The following is a 27,873-nucleotide window of genomic DNA, read 5'->3' on the forward strand; positions in this document are numbered from 1 at the left end:
AGAGTAGGAAGGCTCCAGGCCAGATTTTTGTCTCAATGATAGCCCCAGGGAATCAGGCAGATGGTAGCAGCAGAGAGAAAGGGACAGAAGAATACTTCTTCACTGCCACTGTTTGAAACTGCCTGTGTGAGGTGACACTGAAAAGCATCTCTTTTTTATTGCTTTATTGAGCTCTACATTTTTCTCTGCTCCCCTCCCTGCCTCTCCCCTCCCCCTCAACCTTCTCCCATGGTCCCCATGCTCCCAATTTACTCAGGAGATCTTGACTTTTTGTACTTCCCAAGTAGATTAGATCCATGTATGTCTCTCTTTGTTGTCTAGGTTCTCTGGGATTGTGATTTGTAGGCTGGTTTTTCTTGCTTTATGTTTAAAAACCACTTAGGAGTGAGTACATATAGTTGTCTTTCTGGGTCTGGGTTACCTCACTCAATATTATGTTTTCTAGATCCATCCATATGCCTGAAAATTTCAAGATGTCGTTATTTTTTTCTGTTGTGTAGTACTCCATTGTGTAAATGTACCCATTTTCCTTATCCATTCTTCAGTCAAGGGGCATTTAGGTTGTTTCCAGGTTCTGGCTATGACAAACAATGATGCTATGAACATAGTTGAGCACATGTCCTTGTGGCGCTATTGAGCATCCTTTGGATATATACCCCAAAGTAGTATTGCTGGGTCATGAGGAAAGTTGTTTCCTAGTTTTCTGAGAAATCGCCACACTGACATCTAAAGGGGTTGTACTAGTTTGCATTCCCACCAACAATGCAGAAGTGTTCCCTTTACCCTACAACCTCTCCAGCATAAGTTGTCATCAGTGTTTTTTTATCTTGGCCATTCTTACAGGTGTAAAATAGAATCTCAGAGTTGAAATTAGAGAAAGAAATCAGAGAAACATCAGTTTTCACAACAGCCACAAATAGCATAAAATATCTCGAAGTAACTCTAATCAAACAAGTGGAAGACTTGTATGACAAGAACTTTAAATCTTTGAAGAAAAAAATTGAAGAAGACACCAGAAAGTGGAAATATCTCCCATGCTCTTGGGTAGTTAGGATTAACAGTAAAAATAATCTACAGAGTCAAAGCAATACCCATCAAAATCCCAGCAAAATTCTTTATAGTCCTCAAAAGAATGGTACTCAACTTCATATGGAAAAGCAAAAACCCAGGATAGCCAAAACAATCCTGTACAATAAAAGAACTTCTGAAGGCATCACAATCCATGACTTCAAGTTCTACTACAGAGCTACAGTACTGAAAACAGCCTGATATTGGCATAAAAACAGACAGGAGGACCAATGGAACCAAATTGAGGACCTGGATATTAATCCACATACCTTCAAACACCTGATTTTTGACGAAGAAACAAAAAAAAATCAAATGAAAAGCATCTTAAGACAGCTGTATGGCGGCTTTTCAATTCTCTATACACAATGCTCCCCTTACTGAGTCTATTCAGACTCCCTCTCCCATCCCCCACCCTAATGGGCACATCAGTGGTAGAAAGGGGAAAAAAAAGCAATGTCTAACTTGTGGGACTCCCTGCCTGGCCTATGCTTCTGTACTGAAGCTCAAGTGAGGGGACAGGCCTCTTAAGGGGAAAAATACCCGAGTGGCTGCCCCTGTGACACAGTCCTAGTCCAGCGACAGAGAATGGGAATGTAGGTATTTCAGGGCCTCTCTGTCATGTGCCAGCATACCTCCAGTAGCCTGGGTCCCACCTTTCAGTCTCCCTAGGTTACCTCACATGGCCTTTCTCTTCTGCTTTCCTCCCATGTCCTGTCATATCTGCATCGCACCAGCACTGAGAGCAGGCACCAAAGCCCGGGTTCCCCCTCCCCTTCCCTGCTCTCACATGCTCTCTGCAACCTTTTTTGCCCCCCTCTTCTACCCTGTTGCAGGCAGGAGCTCCTTTATACCAAGCCTACTCCACTGTTTCAATACCTGCAGCTCTGCCTGCCTCTCCCTGTCAGGCTGTACCCAGAAAAACAGAGCAAAGACACAGGAAGAACTTGGCTTTGTCTACCAAGTCTGTAGTGGCCTGTTAGATACATCCTTGGGAAAGCAGGCTTCTGCTTGCTGAGGCTTGATCTTGATCTTGTGAGTTAAACCAAGACGGTCAAACTCCCCCACAGAACTGCTGTTAGCATCAAATGGAAGAGACTCATGAGAATGTCTGTGAATCGAGCACTATACACCCTGGGGAAGGCAATCTCTTGAAAACTCAGCCACTGACATCACCCACCTGGGTGTGCTTCTTCACAGGTTTCCCCCTCATTCTGTCAACACGACAGGAGACCCTGGAGCTTATTAACTTGATACCGGAGATTTTACATCTCCTCAAAGGTCCCAGATATAGAGAATTGACATTCTGCTACATCACTGTCTGAGACTGGTGTTTATGAGCCACCTAAGCAAGGTGTGGTTCAGCTGCCTGTGACCCACATCTTGTCCAGACACTACAACAAGGGACCTCAGAGGTCAGATGTTGAATCCTGTCCATCTGTGTGGGACTGAGTTTTCTTTTTGGTGTGTTCTCCCATCCATTCTTCTCCAAGAACCCCAAGAAGGGTCTGCTCTACTTTCTGGAAAGGAAACCTCTATAAAGCCCAACAAATGAGATGATAGCCTGGCTTATGGGATATATGCTACACACTTTGTGCCAGCCTTTCTCTAAACAGATGCATGTGTTTCAGCTAGCGTCTTCTTTTCCATGTATTCAAATGAGACATATGTTCCCACATTTGAAAAGCAAATTCCTACAATCACAATCCCATCCTCCCCACCCTATAAACTACCTCTTTCTCTGCAGTTTCTCTGCTCAGTTTTTTTTTCAGAGTCCATTAACCCCTGCTATGGTAGTTTGAATGTAATTGGCCCCCAATTTCATAGCAGTGGCAATATTAAGAGGTGTGGCTTTGTTGGAGTAGGTGTGGCCTCGTTGGAGGAAGTGTGTCCCTGTGGGGGCAGGCTTTGAGGTTTCCTATGCTCAGGATACTGCCCAGTGTGATAGTCAACTTCCTGTTGCCTACAAGATGTAGGACTCTCAGCTCCTTCTCCAGCACCACATCTGCCTGCATGCCACCATGCTCCCCACCATGATGATAATGGACTGAACCTCAATTAGAAGTTTTTCATTTATGAGTTGCCATGGTAATGGTGCCTCTTCACAGCAATAGAAACCCTAACTAAGATACCTGCCCACTATCGGTCATGTAGTCTCTCATCTTAAACGGTTCCATCACCTGGCCCTTTGTCCCTCTCTTCTCCTTTCCTTGGGTACACTATCACGGAATGTCTTTCCATCACCGAATGCTTCATTGTCTGATTCCAGGGCCCGCTCAAGGACACGGCGGACTCGCATGTCAGCAGCCCCAGCTCTCCTTCAGGATGCAGTGCTCGACCTCAGGGACAGCTGACACTTCAGAGAGACACACAAGCCACCATGCCACCTCGTCTACATCTCTCGGCATCGCCCCACAGTCCCTGCCATCTTTCCTCCCCTAAGCCCATCGTCCCCCATTTCACTTTCCCGTATGCTGTGTTAGAGCCCAAACTTGAGCTAGCCCAGTTCCTCAGACCTTAGCCAAGGGAGGCAATAGCACCTTCCTGTGCTTCTAAGGCCAGGCAGTGTCTTATCCATCTTCATAAGTATCCCACTCAGTGCTCATTGGTGGGCTTCTTCTCTAAGGCAGCTCTGGTAGGGTGACGACAGCAGGGCACTGGGAATGGATAGGCTTTCCCCCGCTCCATTATCTGGACAGCCTTCTTCCTCAGCGCTGAGCACCTGCTGCTGGCCAGGGCACCCACAGATACAGATTCTGACCTCAAGGCACCCACAAAGTAGGACAAGCAGCAAACACACAATCAGCTAATCCCCTCCTGCCTCATTGAGTCACACATCCAACCCTACCGAACGCAGCTCTCCTTCAGGCCAGCTGCTCTATCCGGAGGATTCTTGGCCTGGGATAAGTTTGGTTTCTCAGATCTCAAGCCTAGACTGTTGTAACTGGAGTTTTGGGAGACATGTGACCTGTCATGGGTCCCCGTATTGTTGCTTGAGTCAAGAGGCTGTCTGAGGGGCACAGTGTGGTGTTTTCAGGCTGGTGTAATGACTTCTAAGCACCACTCTGTGGAATTCTTAAAATCCAGAATGTTCAAAGAGGCTGCCTTTATCAGTACCGTGACTTCAGAAGGATGACCAACTGCTCTTGTGCATACGCCAGGCCTGCTTGGTTGGCAGTTTCGGGAAAGCCTTTGGGAAGGTTGGCCGATCCGTAGAGGGCTTGGACAAATGCCAGGTTCGCAGAGGCTGAGGTGTGAAGCCACACATTCTCAGAGCCTTGCTCTCCAGGCTTGCACTCATACAAGGCTATCATCTCTTCAGTGAGGCTGGAAGGAGCCAGAGTGTTTGTACGGAGAGCCTGCAGGAGTTCTCGCTCAGTCGGCCCCTGCATCATCTCCCTGGTGATGAATGTCACACAGACCCAGATTTACTCTGCATTCCAGGCAGGGAGATGTGCGATTACTCCATCCTTACCGGCGGCACTGTGATGGGATCTTATTCTTTGAACTTCAGATGAATATTTGAGAGCAAATTGCCCTCATGCCCCCCATTCCCTTCTCTTGTCTCCTATCTCCTCATCAACCCATCAGCTAGATTCACCACCTCCTGGAGCCCTCACCTTTCATTAGACTCAATTCCCATCTGATGAGTCTGTAAGTGGTGGGCAGGAATTCAGGGGACAGCGAGAGGCTCTTTCCCCAGGAAGTACACTTCATTTTATAGCTTGCTTTCTTTTTTTATTTCTTTTTTTTAAAGAAATATTGTGTATACAATATTCTGCCTGCATACCAGAAGAGGGCACCTGATCTCATTACAGGTGGTTGTGAGTCACTATGTGGTTGCTGGAAACTGAACTCAGGACTTCTGGAAGAGCAGTCCATGCTCTTAAGCTCTGAGCCATCTCTCCAGCCCTGTAGCCTGCTTTCTAACAAAGGCAAAGGGCACCAATTCACACAAGAACAGCTATTTGTACTGGTTCTGTTTATTCTTCATTTATTTATTCAGTGTGTGATGAGGTGTGGGGTGTATGGGGAAGGTCTACACACGTGCGCGGATGCCACAAATGTGTATGGCCATCAGAGAACAACCTTCGGGTGTTGCTTCTCTCCTTCCATATGTGGTTTCTGGGGTTTGAACTCAGGTCCTCAGGCTCTGGGACAAGGGCTTTACCCACCGAGACATCTTATTGGCTCCATGGTCCTTGTTTTAAATGGATCATCGTATTCTGATGTAGGCAATCACGATAGCTATTCTACCTCTTTTCCAGCTTAAACCTGTTGACAGTTTTAAGGGAGACAGTAGTGGGCAGAAGAGACATCCACCTGGCTATTGTCATTCATAGATGTGCCCTTATGTGGCCGGTAATTCAGCAATTTTCAATTTCCCAGCTTTTACCGAACCAAGAATCGAGCTCTGCGCTAAGGTCTGTATGTATTCCTCCTTGGTTCCTGGGTTGCAGATTTAATCTCCAAAGTGAAACAGTTGAAAACACAAGACCTCTGGAGCGGGGGAGGGGCATGAGGAATCGGCTCTGGCGAATGGATTAATACTGTTATCTAGGGAATGAGCTCGCTATCATAGGAATCTATTTCTATAAAAGGATGAATGCGCCCTCCATACTCCTCCTGCCTATAGTGTCTTCTCCTGCTTCTACATTTTGCCATGGGATGATAAAGCAAGCAAACCTTCTCCAGATGCAGGCCCCTCAATCTTGGACCACCCACTTCCCGAGACAGTAAGAGATAAGTCTGTTCCTTATAAGCTACCCAGCACGATATTGCCCTATAGCAGCACAGAATCAAGTAAGCCATTGCCATTGTACTTCAGTGAACGCTCTGGTTTGACAGAGTTCATCTTATTGGCCGACAAAAGACAGTTTTGGATATGTGAGCCAAACTGCATTCCATCCCACATCTGGGACACACAATGGAGGCTGTACCCAGGTCCCTGCTTCTGGACAAGTATCGACTACATGTCCACAATGGTCACTGATGGCCATGTGACTACAAAAATCCTTTAACTTTCCAATCTCTGCTGGCAAATAAGCAACCGCTGTCCCTATTTGACACGATGTGGGGCATTGAGGAGGAGCAGCAAAGGGTGGCCTGTGGTGTCACCGCCGGACCCGGAGAATCAGAGGTGGCACCGCGCTCTTGCAGAACAGCCCAAAGAGCATTACGAATCAAGATGCTTTAGCTGGCTTTCTGTCTGGAGAAAGGTGGTATCTCCTCAGTTGGGAGTGTTCTTCCTCATTGAGGCCATTTCCCTAATCAAGCAAAAGCATGGGCACTGACGCATCTCAGCAGGGTCGCAGAGCCCTCCTTTACTGGACATTGGTCATGTCATCCTGAAGGAAGGCAGCCAACACTGCTGGAACAGAGATTCGGCTGTCTTCACGCAGCCCCACGAGAGACACATATATGATGAGTTTTTTGCATTCCTTTTAATGATTCACCCCAGACTTAGAGGGCTTGGGAGGGGCCTCTCCTTTGTCTTACATGGCTGCAGGTGTCAGCAGGACTGTGTTCCTTCATGGATGCCCTGAAGAACTTGCTATGAAGCCCTTTCATCGTTTTTAAAAGTTCCTTAGGGCTATGGAACTTAGGCTCCCTTCTCCTTGCCAGTCAATGGCCCAGAACTACTTCCAGTTACTTCCCATTGTCTCTTCTATCTTCAAACTAACAGCTGCTAATGTCCCTTTGGAGCATGGCACCTGACTTCTGCCCCCTCTCTGCTGCCTAGGAAAAGCTCTCTGATTTTAGAGATCCTGTGATATTAGTCTGGATGTAAGTTTGCAAAGCCCCCTAACTTGAGATCATCCATTAGTGAGCTCGTCTCATTACCCAAAAGCCTTGTGTCACATCTGGCCACAGCCTATCAGGGTCCAGGTATGAAAGGTGTGGGCATCTTTTTGGGGAGCAGATCACTGTTTCCACGTTAAAGCCCTAGAAACAGGCTTAGGGAGGTGAGGTAACTTTCCCAAGGGTACTTACTGATAACTATGGGCTTCAGACTTAACTCCTGGCTGATCTCACAGTGTGAGTTCTTCCTGTACCACACACATCCCCTGAGCCTGGCATAGCTTGGCATCCCAGACTCCATTCCGAGGATGGTGGATGGTAGCAAGTCTCTTTTGGGCCTCATCTCTCTTCAACACTGTCCTTTATGCCCGCTGTGCTACGGAAATCCCCAGTTCTAAATTCAGGAATCCCATATTCTCTTGACATGTGTGCCAGAGTTTCCTGTTTTGGGAAATACGAACCCCCCAATCCCCACCCTGCTGCCTACACTGTGTGACAGGGAACAGATTACTTTTTTTTTCCTCTAGAGACCAAAAGCTAAAAGTGAGATGTGGCTCACCGCAGAGTAAGTAGATATATTGCATGTATCCTGTGTTATGTAAATTGGAGTTTAAGTATCCAATTTTAATGCAAATCAACCTCTGAAAAAAAAATCTAAAAGCCACATTTCCTAAAGCCTGCTCCTACTCTAAACTGTGGATATAATTATCAAAAGTGCTCTCAGCTCATTTTAGAAACACTTGATGGGAATGAAGTAGCAGGGTCAGCAGGTGGGGAGGTTAACCAAGACACAGTATGGCTTTTACAAGGCCCCGCAGCCAATCCATCTGCAGCCACTTCTAAAGGGGAGATGGGGCTGGGTAAGGGTAGGGTTGGGTTTGTTCATTGTCACCCTGGCCAAAGAGCACGTGTGATTTTGGAGCTGTGAACCAAAATCAGCATTGCATAGGCAAACATATCTAGAGCACAGGGAAATTCTATTTTCTGGAAAGGACGGACACTCCAGCCTGCTGCTGTCATGGACATAATCAGAGACCCCTCAAACAATGGCTTCACTGAGTATTACACAGTAGCACCTCGTGTGTTGTAGTCTGTCCTACATCCTCCTCATCCCAGGTCCAGAAAACAACTGTGCTTGTCTTAAGCATACATGTAAAGCCATGCAGTTCACAACTGTTTATATAGTATTTACATTCTATTATGAATTACAGTTCATGGAGAAATGATTTAAGAAATATAGGAGTTTGCACATAGGGCCTATGCAAATTTTACACCATTCTATATAAGGGACTTGAGCATCCGTAGGTTGGAGAGTGGGGGAGACATCTGTTTCTGAGTTGCCTTCCTACCCAGAGATCCCTTCCCATTCGGTCTCTCGCTTTTCACACACAAGCATTTTGTGAGCAGTATCAACTATTCTGGGCCTTGAGAACCAGAAATGAGATGAACTTTATGTTCTTGTCTTAAGGGAGCCAGCGTCAGGACAAAAGCAGACAATGAGAGAGACACATACTTAGAGGGCAGGCCGAGGGAGACAGAGGTGGATTGATCGTTAGGGCTTGGTAACTTGGTGGTATGTATATGGGGGCTGAGACTCCCGATTGGCCCTACGGGTGGGATTCCTTCACTAGCAGGCAGCTTCTTTTATCTTCTTTTGTAGCCAAAACTCTGTTCACACACTCCATCCACAGAGCTGATCAGCAACCAAGTGGCCCCACTTTGGAATTCTCACCTTCTCATACTTTGGGATCTGGTTACCAGCCCCTTGTAAATGTTACCCCTGGGCACACAATCATGTGTTGAATCCATTCTTGGGAAGGGACTTTATTTTCTGGTATACAAAAATAAAAAAAAAAGAAAAAGAAAGAAAAGAAAAGGAAGGGAAAAATTCCAGAAAAGGCTTTTAAAGTGCTGTTAGCCAGCTACAACATAATAGGATGTTGGGGTGCAGGGGAACAAAGTAGATGCTGCGGTGGCTGTCTACAGTGCTTCTCTGTGGTCGCTCACAAAAATCTTGTGATGGATTATAAAACGTCTCTCCCACACCTCCCAGGGACCGTTTCCCAACTTCTCTATTCAAATCAGCCCTTGGTGATGCCAAACGACTCAGAAGCCGGCTTGAAGAGATTGCATCTTGATTTGCGCAGCTGTGTGCTAGCATCGTTCTAAAGGAAGGGTACCGGGTAAGTGGGACCAGAATGTGCCATCCTGCAAATGACAACGCTGCCTGCATCCCAATGTCACTGCTGTCCCCAAGAGGGGTGGATCATCCTCACCTTGTGCAGTTCACGAGGACAGGAAGAACCCCAGCAGACAAACTGGGTGGAGCTCAGAAAACTGAAGGGTTTTCTAACAATTCCACAAAAAGAAAAAAAAAAATCTCAGCCGAGAATATGCCAAATAGCAAAGAGGTTTCTGAATCTTTACGAGCAGCATTGGAGCAGAGACAGAACCACTGCCATCATATGGGCTGCAGGGCACACTTATCTGCTGGTGGGAAGAAGGGCTGGACCTTCTCATCAAGTAAGGAATGCTATGAGCCTGGGGACGTGTAAATAAATGCTTTTGTGTAGTAAGATACCCAGCTTCACCAAGGCTGGTGAGGTCAGACTTAGCCTTGAAGGCCAGCACATTCACAGTCTCTGTTACATTGTACAGGACCAGCAATGACTGACCACCCCAGGAGGGGAGATGTTCTTGACTTGTGTGCTGGCGACCGGAGATTCCAGTTTTGTTTACTGTGCTTCCAGTGTGACCTCCGCCTGGCAAGAGACCAATTTCCTGATAGATTTCTTCCCTATTCTGCCCAGCTTGGGAGAACAGATGCTGTGGATTAGGTCAAAGCCATAAATTTCTGAGAAATAATTCTTCGTGCCTGAGGAAGAGAGCCATAAAACACCCTGAAGGCAGGGATGGGGACAGCAATGGCAGACTGAGCCAATGGATCACTTTTCTGGCCTGTGTACTGCTCCCCACGCCCATGCCAGCACGCTCCCCCACCCTAGCACCCACAGAGGAGAAGCACCCCTCATGTAAGGACTTCTCCTCTTACACTTCTGTGACTGGTTTGCTCAAGCAACAGCCACTGTGAGTCTCCTGCACACCAGGCTCTAGGCACACGGAAGGACGGAAGGATTGGAGATCTTCAGGGACAAAGAAGAAGACTACATGGCATCCCCATGTGGTCTCACTGCCTGGGTAGACACTCACTCATCCATGGGATTCTGTCAAGACTTTCATAGCACCCCCAAGAAGGAAGGCTGTTAAAACAAAGCTATCCTTTCCCGCGGAGGGAAAGGGGACAGCTTAGATGGGTGAAATGGGATTTCTTACCTGAGCTGTTTTCCCTGAGGCTGCAAACGTCAGCCACTACTATGTCCAGGCCGGGGCAGGGCACCTATGTGTAGTAGCCAGCCACTCCCCACCCGCTTCTTTTCCCACTGGAAGGTAAGGGTAAATTACTTCGTGCTTTTTGTGGTGATGACCGCAGAACTACAATGAGACGGGATGGCTCTCTCACTCCTGTGCCACATTCTTTTCCTCCTCGGTCTTCTTCACCTCCAGATTCCCAAGGTCAGAGCTTCTAGCTCAAACCCATATCTGGTCCCATGGACTTGGCATTCGTTCTTAGTTCTCTAGGATTCCACATCTTTCCCCCTTGAAAAGCTGCTCGAGCATGCGTCCCTGGTCCTTGGTATCTCCAGTTCTCGTGGAGAAATTCTCTTGCTATGACCATTTTCTCCTAAAAGAAGTGACTCATATTTTCTGACTCGCCCCCTCCCCCTCCAGATCCTGGTAACTGTTTGGTTGATGTGGTGGCTAAGGACACAGAGTTCTCAGTTGAACAGTTCTATTGCCTGCCCCAAACCATATGATCATGACACACAGGACAGAGACTTACCAAAGTTCTCCCCACCCCAGATGTCCATGTCGACGTCATATTTACCCAGGTAATCAAACCAGGCTTTGTCAATCACGAAGAGCCCTCCAGCTATGATTGGAGTCCTGTGATTTGGAAAGAAGGTAAAGTGGGGGATCATTTAGTGAGAAGGCACCCTCCAACTCTTTGCTCATGAGAGCCCAGAACTCAAGATGATTTCCTCCGATCTTCACACGAGTCAGTCCATTCTTAGGCTCTCTAAACAGGGATCTGCTGCAAGCGTTTGCCTTCTGCTTGGAAATTCTCTCACCTTGCAGACAGGAAACTTCACTTATTGACAAGCCTCCAAGGAGCTGCCCCTTGCTCCTCCCCACCCAGTTCTGCTCAGTGAGGCTCTTGGAACAAAGCTGGCAGCCACTGACCAGGCAGAAAAGGGCTGTGAGCAGTGTGGTCTTGCCCTGACCTCTGCCCACTTCCTTAATTTGAGTCTTTACTTATGTTGTATTTTGGATTCTTGACTACCCCATGACCCCCCTCACCTCACCCCTCAAACTAAAAAGTGTTATTGAAATCCTAATTCCCAGTATCTCAGAATGTGACCTTATCTGGAGACAGAGTTTATAGCGAGGTAATCAAGTTAAAACAAGGTAATGAGGGTGGGCCCGGATCCAACATGACTAAGGTTCTTATTAAAAGGGAAACTGGCAGGCAAATGGGAATATACCAAGAAAAGAGGATGCGGAGACTAGAGAGATGTTGGCCATCTGCAAGTTGAGGCAAGAGACCCGGACAGCCATCAGAGGAAGGCAATTCTGCCACCATCTCGCCTGTCTCTATACTGTGGCGCATGCTTCTCCCATGTAAACAACTCAGGTACGTGCTGCTGCAGCCATAGCAAACTAATAAACCCTCTTCTTTCTTTGGGGGGAGATCTCCTTTGACCCGCTGTGGCTCTCGATTGCTTAGAGAGAAGCTAGAGAAGCTATTCAGGAAGAGAAGGCATTCAAGAGGCAAGAAGACAGGAGCAGCAGGAGCCAAGCAGGTAGGACACGCATCAGCAAAGTCAGTGGCTAGGGCTGGGAACACTCAGGGTCTTGTTCCCCACTTTAGTGTGCCCAGAGAGGAAAGGAAGCTTTGTCTCCATAGCAAACCTGGAGAGCAGGTCAGAAGCCCTGAGTTTGCCTTTGCTGTAACAATTTGCTGCTCCTGGAATGCTGGTCTAGTTAAGGAAACACTTGCTCCCAGATAAGCAATGTACATAAGAAGAAGACCTGTCCCAAGACTTCCTCTTGGGACAAACTGGAGAACCCATATAGCTTCAGTGCCGTCTTTCCCATGCCCTGCTCCACTCCTCTGAAGTTCTTGCACAGGCTACACTCTCTCCATGCCAAAACCTGTTCCATGCACTGACACAGAAGAGCACGGTGCTCAGCCTTGTGGGAGGCAGCTTTTTTCTCTTTTGGGATAAAGGACATTGCGGTGAGTGTCATCAGGGTCTACTCTTTATCTCAGATTCAGTCCAGATTATGAAGGATGAAGAAGAGAAGATGGGCTAGGAGATGCAGGAGATTCAATGATCTCTGAGTCTCTATGCACCTTCTAGACCACAACCATTCAGCTCTGTGGTACCCCTCTGGTCTTTATTTCAACTTGAGTCAATTCAATGAAATGATTGAACATCTCTAATGAGGGAGGTACCAGAGATACAGGCACTCTTGAATGATCTTGAACATTTTTAATGACTGGATGGAGAAATTTCAGGTCACTGGCCTTCTCTGCAGTTCTTCAAGCACTCCAGATATCCCAGATGCCTCCTCAGGTAGAAATGTTTGAGTTTGGAGGTTCCCAAGAGACCTTGGATGAACTTGTTAACCAGGCTCAAGTATAGCATCAAGGTCACATCTCAACGCTGAGACCACAGGCTCTTTTGCAGGGTAGAAACTAAGCTCTACTCCATGCCAGAACCTCTCCAATAGCCATAAACTGGGAAGATAGCTTGCTAGCATAGGTGACAATGGAACCAAAAGAGAATGCATGGCATGCCAGAACTATCTACAGAACGGCCAGCTAGCTCTCAGTTCAAGCCACCAAGCTCACACAGAACAAACACAGAAAGAGTCACCATGGAGCAGTGGCCATGCACCCTACCGCTTTCTGGTTACAGGGCTTACAGCCTCCACATCCCTACCCTGAGCTGAATCCCAACACCCGTGGGAGTCCCCTCTGTATGCGGTGAACGTGGTTCGTTATGACTGGTTAATAAAGAACCTTATTTGGCTAATAGCCAGGCAGAATAGAGCTAGGCTAGAAATCTAAACAGAGATGGAGAAAGGAGGAGGAGTTAGCGACCAGCAGCTGCTGGAGAAGCAAGGTGTGAGGTAACAAGCCCCAAGCCTCATGGTAAATATAGAATAATAGAAATGGGTTAATTTCAGTTGTAAGGACTAGTTAATAAGAAGCTTGAGCTAACAGGCCAAACAGTTCGTAATTAATAGTAAGCCTCTGAGTGGTCATTTGGAAACTGGTGGGGTAGAGAGAAACTTCCAGTTACGCCTGACAACCAAAATTGGACCCACAGGCCCTAGCAAGCATTTCTTCCTTCACCAGAGGTCCAGATGTGCTGATCTTGGAACCTTACGTGTTAGTCATCAGGAGGTGTAAGAGCCGTCGTGGCTTGTGTGAAGATGTAGAGTGTTGGTTACCACTCCTCAGCACAAGTCTCTAAAGGTCCCGTGCCCCTCCCCAGAAGTCTCCATGAAGAAAGTAACCTTCTAGAATAAGGGGAAATGTAGAGATCCCCTGGCCAAGGGCCTTCGTTCCCACGTTTCCACTCTTTGGAAGACTCAGTACTGACCTTTCTGAACCATAGGGCAGGAGGAAGGGTCAAGGAGAGCTGAACCTGCCCACCCTCTGCGTCAGCAACCCTTTATACTCACCGGATGGGCTCAGTGGGGTCCAGGCGCAAAGCCTTCTGCTCTGGGGAGAGCTGCTCCCACTGGAAGTGCAGGCTCCAGTCAAACCCTGAAACACAAGCATTGGCTAGCTGACTCGGTGTCTCAAAGCATGCTCAGAGTTTCCTTATCCCACTCTTATTCTGGCTCCTGGGAGAACTGGCCCTTGGGAAGACAAGACTCCCCTGGTCTGCTCGACAGCAGGGCTACCAAAGCTCCCTCTACATTCCCTTCTCCAGTCTAGCTCACGGAGCCTGTCTGAAGCTCCCTGCTAGGTAAAGACATAGAGCAAAGGGTAGAAGTCAAGGCGTATGGTGTAAACGTGACAGATGGGACAAAAACCATAGGTCTGAGTCTTAGGAAGGAGTAAACAGGGAATTTTGGTGTAAATCCCCAGAATCACCTAGAAGTCACTATTGGGTAGAAGTGAACTAGGCCCTAGGCTGAGAACATGGGAGGGAGGGGCTCTGGGAGAGGGTGAAGCCAATATCAAGATGGCAGACCAAGTCAGGTCCCACATAACCTGGCACTTCCAGCTTCCCCTATATCCTCATGTCTAGGGGTGAGCCCCAGATTAAAGCTAGAGTCCCAGAGGGCTGGGTTATCTCTGTCCCAGGAGAGAAGGACAAGCTGACTGGATTTTATTGCAAGATACAGACTTAGGCATGTCAGACAACTCACCAGGAGGTCTTCTTTTTCCCACTTTGAGATGGGGTGAAGGAGGAAGTGGAGGAAAAGGAGGAGGGAGGGGAAAACAGGAGGAAAAAGAAAGAAAGAGAGGAGAGACAGGAAGAGGAAGAGGGAAGGAGTATTAGCTCACTCACCCCCTCTGAGTTCTGAGGCAGACTCAATGTAATTGAAGGTGTCCAGGTTAATGATGTCAATGACAGGGCAGACTACCCTTGTGTAATCCTGCAACACACAAAACAAAAAGACCTGCATTCAGTTTTCAGGGAACACCTGCCTCCTGGAAGTCAGCGAACTTAGAGGCACCAATCAGCCAGTGACTCTCGTCTGCAGTCATCAGAAGCAAAGCTGTGCGTGTCCAAGGGGAATCTGGGTTCTAAAGTCCTTCGTCTGAGGGCTAAGGTTCTTAGATTGATGAATAGCTGTTCCCTTCTGTCAGACACATACCTATATGTCCAGTCCCGAATTCCCACCCACTTATCAGCCCAATGTGCCGCTGGCTATTTCCCTGCACATATTCACTTGGCTCTTCAAGAGTGGCTTCACTGTCTTCTACTGACATACCCCTTACTTCAAGTTCCAACTTCTATTAACAGAGCATCCCCCATCCTCTTCTCCTAGCACTAAATTAAGATTTACCCTGTCCATCAACCAGATCAGGTTCTGGTTCTGACTCTGACTCTTCTAAATCCACACTGACTCTTGTCTAGAGAACTACAATGGACTTCTAACCTGCTTCCCATCGCATCCACACTGTTTCCTTCCCTTCTGTGTATGGTTGCCCATGCTCTTTCTGCTACGAAAATCTGGCCATGCTACCCAATTGTCCAATACTTTAATCACCTCCAACATAAGGTGTAAGTCTTAACACAGAGCCTAAGTCCATTCAAACCTGCTTCCACGTATGAGTGAGAACATGAGGTATTGGTTTGTGCAGAACAGACATCACCAGGGGGATTGGGGTGGGATGGGGAAGGAGGGCATAGAAAGCAGACTGATAACAGGCACCGAAATTCAGTTAGAGGAGACATAACTCCTACAGTTCTCCAGTACGGTAGCAGGAATACAGCTTTTAATAATTTATTATAGATTTCAAAATGTTAGAAGATTTTGACTGTTCTCAACACAAAGAAATGATCAGTGTTTGAGGTGACAAAAATGATAATTTCCTTGACTTGATCTTTACTTGTTTATCCATATATGAGAATGCTGCCCAGGACCCCATGACTATGCAGAATTATTGTGTGAAGTAAAAATAAACAGCCACACATCTTGCTTTCCAAATTCATCACTTTCTTCTTCCTCAGAATATTCTGTATATTGCCATCATAGTCATCTGGGCTAGCGAGGAGGCTCAGTGGTTCAGAGTGCTTCCTACACTTCCAAGGGAACTTGGGTTTAATTCACGGTGTCCACATCAGGAGGCTCACAACCACCTACAACTCCAGCTCCAGAGGATCTGATGCTCTGGCCTCCATAGGCACCTGAACCTATGTGCACATACCCATACATAGATGCACACATACACATAATTAAAAGGAAAGTAATTCCCAAAGAGTCATCTAAGGGATATTTTCAAAACAACCAAGCCCAACTCCTCAGTTCCTAGCAGATAGGGCTACCAAACCTATCAAGTTTGTTCATTGTAGGCGAGTATACCGCAGGGATACAGCCCCAACAATGGTATAAACAAGCTGGGAACACAAAGACTCTGGGATCTCACAATGAGAGTCGAGTGGTCTGGAGAGGCCAGCCCATCTCAAGAAAGCACTTTTTCACCTACCGCCCTTCAGCCAGCTCAGGCAGGAACCTGGGCTTCTCCCTGAAGCCATTTAATTCTTATGTTCAATCTTTCCCCAATTTAGGCTGTCTTATTTTTAAGCTCCAGAATGACTGAGCACTCGATTCTAAGTTCACAGACTTAATTTGACCCTGAGCCTCCCACATCCAATTCACTCTGACAGAAGCAAGGTACCTCTGAAAACCAGTCGGCCCAGGTGGAGAGGAACACTCATTGCCAAGGCATCACTTCCGCCGCAGGGATGTTAAAGATGCCACAGCTGTCAGCACTGCACCTGCCTGGGTACCACATGCCATGGTGTCTTTGGAGCTACTCTCCAGCCACTGATGTGTGTGTGCGTGCGTGTGTGTGTGTACGCACACACATGCACGGATGCTCAGATCATTTTAAAAACAAAAGTTTAGGGGTATCTTCTGTAAGTTCAACAAAGTCTTCAACCTGTCTTCTCTTGCTGTGTTCAGGGACCTCTTTAGCTGCATTGATTCTCTCTGTGACCTTTGTACACACCCAAAGGCATGTCTAGTCTGTACCCAGCTGCTAGAGATAATCTCTAAGCTCTTGGTCCATTGTGCTTAGAAGACAATCGTTTTCCTTGGAGTCTTGGGCCACACTAGATAGTCCGTGCTAACACTGTGATTTATGCTGAGGGATTTGACCCATGAAGTACCAACTTGACCTTGATAGCCACATGGTGACCATAAAATTCAGTCTCATCTCTGCTCTACCACATGAATGTTTGCTACTCAAAGCTCAAGGAACTGTTGCCCAGCATCCCGTAGAACAAGGTGACCAAGATGGAAATCTGCAGCATATCATTGTTTACATCTTGGACCTGCAAATCACCCTGGACTCTTCACCCCACGAACATCATCCTGGAACACAGGAGACCTGGGCAGAACCAAGTGTCCAGGATGCTACTGATCACCCTGAACAGGGACATCAGCATCCTGTCTTTGCAGACATCTGCTCTCTTTTGAACTGATGTCGAATGACAGCAAAATGTTCTGTGGCTGAATAAACGGAGAACAGGTTGAAGGGACCTTTTATTTTTTTATAATAAAAACTAAGAATAGTCATCTTCCCCAGGAGTCTCCTGCCTGGGCCATTGTTTATGAGAGACTTCCATCGCCCTTTCTACAGTTGGAAGGTTTTCTCTATATACTATTCCTACCATGGGAGTGAAAAACACCAAAAATCACAAAGAATTGCCCAACCTAAGCCAACTTTGTCGTTTTTCAAAGGTGAGGTATGAATGCCAGAAGCCAGTATTCAGTTATTTAAATAAATCAATGTGAGTCTACTGAATGATATAGATAGATAGATAAATAGATAGATAGATAGATGATAGATAGATAGATAGATGATAAATAGATACAGATGGATATAGATAGATAGATGATAGATAGATAGATGATAGAAGATAGATAGATAGATAGATAGATAGATAGATAGATAGATAGATAGATAGAGATATGGATACTGTGTGGATTCTACTTATATTTTCTGGTATAGTTGTATACCTATTTATGAATAAACTGTAACAACATACTTATGCTAAGCTATTTATAAAAGTAATAAATATATAAAATAAATCAAGGCTGTCTTAAAACAAAAAAAATATTCAGGTTCATCTATATGAATGATGCCTAGTTAAAGCTCTGGATGCCAAAGCGTATGTGAGCTTCTCTGGTTTGCAACACCGCCCTCCCCTCCCAGGGCTGCTATACATCTCTTCTAGGAGAGGTAAACACTCTACAGAACCCTTCTGGAAGAGGATAGATGAATGCTCACGATGGGACTTTGCACAGGGCCTTGCTTCTGCTACTGTTAGCCTTTCTGCTGCTGTTTCCTTTCACAGCAATCAATGATTAATAAGTACAAGTGGGCCGGCTTCAGTGACTTGTGGATCCTTGCACTGAGTCCAGGAAGGGTCTTGGGGACTCTTAGATGATAACCTCATTTTGTTTTGCTTTAGTGGAAACAAACTCCCCTTCCCTGTTTAAAAATAAAACGGAAAAACCAAGTGTAGAGCGTGTGTCTCAGTCACGGCCTCCACGTGGGCACTGTGCCATGACTGTGACAGGCTCCCCAAGCACTCTCCTACCCTTCTGAGACCTTGCATCTTAGGACTTCTGTTGCAACTCACCTGTGGTATCTGGTCTATGGAGAACAGACAGGCAGCGAGGGCTGTTTGGGGGCCAAGTGCTATGTACGGTTATTACCTTGAAAGGGGCCACAGAAGACTTTAGTGAGTCACCCAAACCAGAACACAAGCTCTCAACACGAGAGGATTGGTATCCACTCTCTGGCCTAGCCCAGAGCCTGGAAGGCAGCGAGTATTTTATGGCACTGGATAAGAGAGAAAATCATTCCCTACATCCTTGTGTAGGTGATGACAGGGATCAGGTGGGTCACTTATGACTTAACAGGGTAGCTTTTCAAGCTGGAGCCTCGGGGATGAAGAGAGTCTCATTAATTGTATTGTTGGCCCAGAGTCAACAGAGGCTCCTGTTGTGTGCCCATAATTGGTATATCCTAAAAGTTAGGCCCAAGCTTGAGCATAAGCAAACAGCTGGTAAAATCCTGGCCAGATCCTGGACCATTCCCTATTCCCCATTTCCTTTCCCTACCATGGAAATCCAAGTCTGTTTTTTCTGCTCCATCCTTACCTCCCTTCCCCACCCACTCTTATCAGGAGGAGAGGGGCTGAAAGCACTGGGCAGTAGCCACCAATCCCTGGTGCTCTCATACCTCTCCTTTCCCCACTGATTCATATGATTAAAGCACATTGTGAATGGGTAATCAGAAACTTTTAGAAGCACTCTCTCAGTGGTCACCAGCATTCCTGAGTCTTCTTGTTGTGTAAGACTTGTAGGGGGACAATGATAACGTAAGGAAACTCCCCAGTCTAGGGAAGATGAATCCGATTCAGGGTCTAGAGACAGCCCAGGGCCTTTCAGCTGGCCTACGGGCAGGCGTGGTCTATTATGTCTTCCTCCTTATAACCGAATAATTGACAAGAGGCAACTGAAGGGAAAGAAGGGTCTGTTTGGGCTCTATGTGGCAGGGAAGGCAGGGCCTGACAACAGGGGGCACTGTGGAAGCCAGAGTGTGAGGCTGCTTGCTAATATCTACAAAGATCAGGAAGCAAAGAGAGGTTAATAGCAAGAGGAGTACATTACAGCACCTACTCCCTCTGGCTAGACCCCCTCCCCCATAAACTTCCCAAATAGTGCCACCAGCTGGGGATCAAATGTCTAAATGCTAAGCTGGCAGAGGGTGGAGGATCAGTTTACATCCGAACCACTCATATGAGAGAAGCTGGAGAAGTGTCCTTAAAGAGGGGCTACTGTGGGGTAGGGACACATTTGTTGACAGAATAGTTAGGTTTCCATTCAGGCTCTGTCATATAGAAAGGTGTACGACCTTAGTAATTCGGCATGCTCCAAGGGATCCTGTTTGCAAACCTGTGACGTGAAGGCAAGTTGCTACTATTGCAAGATGATCCTGCCTCTTGACTAGAGCTCATGTAAGGAAGCTAGCGAGGAAAGCACACACTAAGGCATTGAAGGATAAGCCAGCTATCATTTATATAAATTTGCTGGATGTTGAAAAGATTGAGATTTCTTGAAATCTCTTTTCCATCAAAAATATATGGAAGGAGGTGAAGGAAAGAAACTTACGTTAAAAAAAAAAAAAGGAAACCAACTTGGTGTTTCCAGTTAGAGGAAAGGGAAGGGAAATTAGGGAGCTGTTGCATGGAAAACTTCAGCTGAAGATAGCCTAGGACAGTTTCTTTCTTATTCTGTTCTATTTTTGAAAACCTCGATCTCCAATTATAGCTTAAAATGTCTATTTCTACTCTCAAGATCAGATCACGCTCTGTGTGGAGACAAGGCGCTTACGGAGACATCCAGAAACACAGCTGGAAGGCATACACATTCCTGCTCCTTGAGAGGCTGTCCCAGAGTCCCCGCCCCCCATAGCATTAAGAGGCAGGGCTTTCAGGGTGAACCTAGCTGCTCACAGAGAACTCTCTAGGCGAATCCTGGGGCTCCTCTCACTAATCTCTTCACAGTGAAAGGTTGAGCTCAGAAGGTGATGGGGACCAAGAAGCTAAGCTCCATCGTGGGGCCAAATGACTCCCAGAAGAGTATCTGGCTGCAAGCAGCCAAACTCTCATTTGAAAAAGCAAGGAAGACTACGCCAGTCTGTAGGTAAGGCTGGCTGCAGAGAGAGAAATAAGACCATCTCCTGGGAAGTTCTCTGAGATGGAGTCAGAGTCATTGGGATAGAAAGGGATTCAGATTCATTACGACTGGGCTTCCTCAAAACACCCTCTGAGACTGTGGCTCTCTACTAAAGACTCGCTTAAGATTGGGCACATCCTGTTTTCATGCACGGAGGAGGAGCTTATGAGGTTCCACCTCCCACTGTTAGTCTATGGGCAGCTAAGGAGTACTAGGGGCGGGGCTGAAATTCATCTTCCCCAGTGGTGCAGCCACTGACAAGTTGCCTATATTCCAGTAAATAATCCCTCACGAATGCTCATGCAAGTAACCTTAAATAAATACGGTGAGCAGAAAAGACAGAGAAAAGCAAAAAAGAAAGTGGTGGTGCAAGTCTTTAATCCCAGCACTCGGGAGGCAAATATTAGGCCTGCCTGGTATACATGGGGAGATCCATAGTAGCCAGGGCTACATGTATGATGAAAGAGAGAAAGAGAGAGAGAGAGGGGGGGGGGAGAGGAGAGAGAGAGAGAGAACAAAGTAGGAGGAGAATTATTAATGGAGAGAAGAAAATTTTTAGTGGGAGAGAGGCAGAGATGAAAGACAGAAATGGGGGAATGCACCAACCTCAGGGAATAAATGTATGAAATTGTCAGAGAATAACAATAACAACTAAAAGAAAATTCTTCGAGGTTAATCATTGCGGGGGGGGGTCCCTACACAAGAGACATCTAATTCTTGCAATCCCAGTCCTTAATATACATCCGTGAAACTGGAAAGAGATACATGAATAAAAACCTGTACAGGAATAGTGTTAGCAGCATTATTATTGGTCCCACATGTGGATGAACTCATAGAAGCAAAACATGGTCCAGACTTACCGTGGGGGTCATTATTTCATCACAAACGTCCATCTCTTATGATTCTATTTTTATGAAGTCCCTGGGGACAAAGCAAATTAGTGGCTGGGAGGGGACGGAAGTGAGGAGTGGTGGCTAATCAGTTGGAAGTTTGCCTCCGAGGTGGCAAGGATGCTATAATTAGATTGTAGGGAGAGTTGCATAGTCTGTAACTGCAGTCTGAAATGGTTTAAGTGGTCAGTTTTGTTGCCTGTCATTTACATGTATGTGCATGCACACACGCAATACATGTGCGATTCTGGCTCGGGTTAAATTACCTTAGAGACCACATGAATAAAGAATACAAAGTTGGGAAAATATAGGATGATTACAACTGTACTAAAAGATGCTTCTTTGAGGAGAAAATGATCCTAGGTGGGAAGAAACAAGGCTGCGGATGTCTTCGCATGAGAGAATTTTGGTTGATTAGTTTCCATTCTCATGTTCCACATTTTCCAAAATGTCTGTGGTAACTGTGGGACACGTTTGTGAAGGAAAATGAAGGGTCTGATCCTCTTCTTTCCCATCTTCTGTTCCCGGGCCACAGGGTTTCTATAACACCACGCTCCTGGCTCTAAGTCTATTTCTGTTCATCTGACCTTGACTGAAGCGGGGACCGCTGCCTCCAACCTCAATGCCTCTCCCTGGCTAATGTCCTACTGTCCTTGTCCCTACCCTCTTTTACCTTCCTGTGGTTCTGCAGCCTTGGCCTTCAAGCCCTGCTTACACACTCTAGTTTCTTCTTGGCTCCAGACACAGACCAGCCAGCGGGTGGCTTCATTAGCCCTTGGTTCCTGAGAGCAGCTCAGGCACAAAGAACTTTCTGGGATGGAACAGTTCCCACCAAAGAGGCCTGTTCCGCACCTGAGAGGTACACTAAGCTTTCCTATGCTTCTTTCTCGTGAGCAACTTTCTTACAGCACAGCGGTTCTCAACCTTCCTAGCGCCGCAACCCTTTAATACAGTTCCTCCTGTTGTGGCAACCTCCCCAATGATAAAATTCTTTTTGTTGCCACCTCATAACTATAATATCACTGCTGTTATTAATTATAATATAAATATCTGTGTTTGCTGATGGTCTTACAAGGCCTCCCGGGAAAGGGCCATTTGACCCCAAAAAGGGTTGTGACCCACAGGTTGAGAACCACTGTCGCAGCACTTCTGCCCAGGGTTACCTATTCTGTGTTGGTTCTTTCCAAACCAATGCAGCATGAGTATATAGGAACCATGTGAGATGTGCTAAGTACCAACTGATTCCTTCCACATAGCCTGTTTGAGACTCTTCCCCATAGGTGTCAATCTAATTAGCTTAAGGGTAGACATTGAGTGTACTCTTCTACACCACCCCAATATGCCAGGACTTCTAAGGATTGTTTTCAGGCCCCAAGAGCCAGTCTACGGCAGTGAAGGTGGTGATGGGGAGGGGACTAGCTCCCAACTGCCATTTGTCCTCTATTAGGAACACTAAGAACTCAGAAGAGGAAAATGGAGGACAAAGTAAGCAGCGGCTGTCTGGAGAGATCCTGGCTGAGCATGCCGCTGGGGAGACCAAGGCAAAGTTTCGAGAACAGGAACGTTTGTGGAAAGGACAGTAAGGTGACCAGGGACAGGAAGGACCTGGTCAGAGGTGAGGCACTGGCTGGCACTGGGGAGATGGGTCAGTCAACAAAGTAGCTTCTGTGTAAGCATGAGGACTTGAGTTTGGATCCCCAGAATCCACGTAAAAAGCCGGACCCAGCAGCCCTTGCCTGATATCCAGTGTCGGTGGCTGTGATGTGGGTATGAGGTGGAAGAAATAGATACAGGAAGATTCCAGAAGCTCATTACATTACAAGTCAGCCTAGACCACGTGATGAGCTTTAGGGTCAGTGAGATTGTTGTGGAATATTATTTCAACTAGCTAAAGACACACCACATTGGTTTATGCCACAGAAACTACTTTAGCTGTGTGAAGGTGTGTTGCTTTCGTTTCTGCTGCATTTGTTCAGTTACGTAAAGGTGGGTTACATCAGTTTCACCTTGCCTGCCTAAGGCACCTGATTGGTGCAATAAAGAGATGAATGGCCAATAGCTGTGCCGAGAAAGGATGGGTGGTGCTGGCAGGCAGAGAGAACCAATAGGGTGAGGAATCTAGGCTGGGAAGATGAGTAAGAATGAGAGGAGGAGAGAACAAGGGAGACACAGAGAACCAGAAGTCAGGGCAGCCGCCAGTCAGCTAGACCAGGAGCAGCGAAAGTAAGACATACAGAAGGAAAGAAAGAAAAGAAGCCCCGAGGCAAAGGGTGGATAAAGGGAAAGAGTTTAATCTAAAAGAGCTAGCCAGGAATGAGCCTATGTTAGGTTAAGCATTCAAAACTAATAATCTCCATGTTGTGATTTGGGAGCTGGCTGGTGGCCTAAAAGAAAAAGTCTAGTACAAGAGATCTTGTTTCAAAAAAATAGCAGCAGAAAGCAAGAGAGGGAAGACACGAGATGACTCTACCCTGGGTCTCCCTGGGAGCCTGTACGTACCCATCATCTACATATACAATACCCACCGCACATACACAGAGACAGGACACTGGCAAAGACAGAATCAGGACCAGCCCATCTGCGTCAGCACAGAATCCTAGGAGACCTAGCGATGCTAGGACGAGAATACAGATGGGAGAAAGGTTTCATTTTTCTCAATTGAATGGCCAGCTCACAAAAGTATTTCCCCTTTCAGACCCTTCTGAACAATGCTAAGGGTACAAACTCAGAGGAAATTCTCCCAAACTCAGAGAAATAATTCCTAATGATCCAGCAACTCTACTTGCCCCAAACGTGAGAGTTCAGTCAACCCTGTGAGAGCACCTCTTGCAGTGGACAAGTGGCAAGGACTTCTTGGTTCCCTGCTGAGCAGTTTGCCCACTGGGCTCTTCTCTCCTTTCAACACTGTTATTATACAGGTGGGAGTTGAAGGGTTACCTGCCAGGGCAGGAGGAAACCAGTCCAGCCCAGACCACAGCCTGTTCTGCTGATTCTGGAGAAACCATCCCTAAAGAATATCAACGCACGTCACGTAACAGCCCGGACACGATTTTCTCATCTGTGTGATAAAACAAACAGCCCGAGCCTTGCTCCACTACACTGTCATCTTGTTCTGGACACTAACCTTTGGTCCTCCATCTATAAAGTTGGGACAACAATCTGTCCCACCTGGATCCCTAAGTGAAGTCACCAGTGTGGAGGCCCTGGAAGAAGGGGGAGGTAGGAACTTCAGCTGTTTCTCAGTCTGACTCACCTCTTTGACCCTATGTAACAGGGGCTGCAGCCAATCCCTGTTCACCTCACAGTGGCTGTCCAGGAATGTCAGAGTAGTGCCCTGGGCAATGTCCGCACCCCGCATCCGGGACCGGACCAGACCTGGATCAGGGACAAAAGGCCAGGTGGGTACCACTGTTGCTCCAGTGACCAACCAGACTACAGCAGAGTCATTCAGTCCTCCCTCAAACACCCGAATGCATACACCTGCCCCACCCAACTCTCCATTCACACGCCTGCCCCTTCCCACGGTGCTGCCTACCTTGCCGCTGGCTGTTGCGCAAGCACTTCACCTTTGGTAGCTTGGCAAGCTGCTTGCAGTCCTCAGCTGCGAAGACAAAGGTCGTGGTGAGCACCTGGGGCTCGACTGAGTGTGAGCAAATTAGAAGGATCAGGAAGGTAGACCTACTTGCTATCACCGCCCTGACGGCAGAGCCTGGTTTTCAGCCCAGGGTGTTCCTAGGTCAATGGAAGGGGCCGAGGGTCACTGAGTGACAACTGGGCCCATTTGGAACAGGTCAGCACACAGTGGTACCGGCAAGCTTTAATGGAAACGTTCCAAGTGTGGAACCTTGTTCTGGTCACCTCAGGGTCGTCTCCATTGGATTAATTAATTAATTAATTCAGAGTCTCTCCATTGCAGTGGGTCTAGCTAAAAATGCCAGGAAGGAAATAGCATTGGACTTTGCTTTTAAAGCACGGAGGCCCTGTTTATGAAGAGTCCTGCCAACAGATGGCTTTTTCCATCACAACAGAGCTTAAAATGGGAGGGTGGTCTCCAGTCTGATGAACGATGGGGCAGGGTGCATAAGAGACCCACTGCCGCTTGGTCACTTACCCCAATCATACTGGAACTATTCTGTGACCCTACCACTGCCCTAACCTGACTGGTAGCCCCACCCTTTGGTTCTGTTTATAGACTTTGGCCTTTCTGTTTAGCTCTGGACTCCAACAAGCAACAGAAGAGACTTTTACAGGCTTCCCCAGCCATGGTCTTATTCTAAGGGCTCTGGAATGTGCCAATACATTTGACCTCTATGTAAACCCTACATATGACCGTAGTCATCTCCACTCTAGAGGTGAGGGAGCTGACTTGAAGCTAATGGTTTTCTTGAGGCATGTGGCTAAGGAATGGGGAAGTCCCAGATCTAGGATTTGAGCACAAGCTCAAAATATAATAAATCCTAGGCTATCCTGTTCCTCGGGGACCTTACAGCACTTCCTTCTGCTTTTGAGCACCAAGTGACCCCCAGAAGGAGTGACACCCGACTCGAAACTCTTCCTCACTAGGCAAAGAGAGCAGACCACCGAGTCCCAGAACTAGTACAGGTCTTCGTACCCAAGACCTCACACCGAACCCGCTTTTCCATGAGGAATCCATAGCCTCTGTCCTTGTGTGTGCGTTTCTGGTGCTTACGCAGCTGGTGTCAATGTGCGAGCCGCCCCTGTGTCCAGTTCCCAGCACCTACGCTGGAGGGGGTGGAGGCTGCTTTCCTGATACTTGGGGTTGTCTGTCCGCTGGTGTCACCCACCTGGCTCACCACCAGGAAAAGACTGCCCCACCTGAATACGGTTGACTGAGTTGAGCTGTATCCAGGACAGTGGCTGTTAGAAGAGGGGGTTGGCGCTGCTCATGCATATAGAATCATGGGATTCTGCCCATAATTCTATAATTAGTGTGACTTCCAGACATAAACAGGTGTCTTGAGACCCCAGCATGTTTTCCTTGGGAAAGTGGACCAGGGGAGTAAATCTGGATGGTAGCCAGGTTCTTTTATGGAATAACTACGGAAATACGAGGCAGGAAATGGTGAGAACCAGAGTGTGGAAAGGCTCTATGGCTCACACTGCCCTGGGATGTTTGGTGGGATGTTTCATGGGGATCACAATGTCAAGGCCTGTCAGATCCCAGGGAATGAGAGGGAGAAAACATGGCAGCCTGCAGTTCGAATGGGCACATGAATGCAGCATCAAAACCAGGAGTCTCTGACGGAGCCCTAGGTTCTAGTGATGATTCTCTGAATGTGTGATGTCTCTTCTCAGGTCCAGGGATGCAGGTTAGAAACTAATGGCACTGATGCCACATGCGTTCATCCACACATGCACACTCATTCACCAACCACCCCAAATAGGGATCTAATAAATTTAGCTAATTCGGTCCTCAAAAACTTACAGCAGAGAACCCCAACCTTTCAACATTTCCCCCTCAAATGTAAGGTTTATCACCACTTTAAGCTCAGGCATAGACGGACATTCAGTCTTACATGTCTTTCACCTCTAGGGTATCAGTAGGCTCCCCTCTACTACACACAGGGGCTGGGACCAGACATTTGTGCCTCAGTTGCCAATAGCCAATGTTACTCACGGTCATTGCTGAAGTCATCCACTAATATGATTTCCTGGATCAGATGCATAGGGGTGCGGTTTAACACACTGTGGGAAAAAGAGAAATTAGCGTGTCTTCTAGCGGCCAAAATGTACGTATCAACTCCAGTTTTAAATATCATCGCCTGGGAGGAAAGAAGACCCCAGGACATCAAAAGAGTTTTCCAGTCGTCAGGGGCCAGCGAGGATAGAACTCTGCCTTCTCCATCACAGTAAATGGCGTGCTGCCCAGTGACGCACCCAGACAGAAACCCAGGTAGTACCAACAACAACCTTTCCTCTCCCGAAGACCCAATATAATAGTTCTCTGTGGACGTTTACCTTAAACTACTCTCGCCTTGTCTATCTCTGTCCTGTTTCACCCCTCCCACCCCCCTTTTTATAGGGGAGTAGACAAGGTCTTACTGTGTAGCCCAGAAGGACCTTGACCAGCTGATGCTCCTGCCTTCTCCTCTCGAGTACGTGATTACAGGCATGCCCTACCACCCCTCACTCTGTCCACTTTTATTTGGTTTACCACTGCAACCTCTCCCTGCCCCAGCTCTTCTCAGTCCCAGGCTGTTTTCCTTGTGGCTTTCAGGTGACCTTTCCAGCAGTGTGGACTTCCATGTGGCCACAAACAAACTGATAAAATCCAATTGTGCCTGCCCACGACCTATACCCCCCCATCACTGAGCTGGCCCATACTGCCCACAGCGATTCATGCCCAGTGCTGCCATCTGACTGTCTTGTGCTTATTCATCATTGAGAGCCTCTTCTAGGACCTGAAATGGCCCTAAGCTGCCCACAAAGCCCAGTTCAAATGTCACTTCCTCTCTAACAGCTTTCCAATCTACTTAGGGAGAATGAATTGCTTCCTCCCCTGGGATTCTTGAGCAGGTTTTAGCTG

The 27,873-nt window shown here is 47.1% G+C and overlaps 1 protein-coding gene across 1 annotated transcript in view; it reads right to left on the bottom strand.

The window, feature by feature from the left end:
* Galnt14 (polypeptide N-acetylgalactosaminyltransferase 14) overlaps window positions 1-27,873 on the bottom strand; it is a 221,467-nt gene that overhangs the window by 18,830 nt on the left and 174,764 nt on the right. The window contains exons 4-9 of the mRNA XM_075955468.1: window positions 26,965-27,032; window positions 24,862-24,927; window positions 24,580-24,701; window positions 14,523-14,610; window positions 13,684-13,768; window positions 10,769-10,872 (exon numbers count right to left, since the gene is read on the bottom strand). Of these exons, the coding sequence (XP_075811583.1) occupies window positions 10,769-10,872; window positions 13,684-13,768; window positions 14,523-14,610; window positions 24,580-24,701; window positions 24,862-24,927; window positions 26,965-27,032 (533 nt within the window). The remainder of the gene's footprint in view (window positions 1-10,768; window positions 10,873-13,683; window positions 13,769-14,522; window positions 14,611-24,579; window positions 24,702-24,861; window positions 24,928-26,964; window positions 27,033-27,873) is intronic.

This window comes from Microtus pennsylvanicus, chromosome 21 (assembly GCF_037038515.1).
Source record: "Microtus pennsylvanicus isolate mMicPen1 chromosome 21, mMicPen1.hap1, whole genome shotgun sequence".
Lineage (NCBI taxonomy): Eukaryota > Metazoa > Chordata > Mammalia > Rodentia > Cricetidae > Microtus > Microtus pennsylvanicus.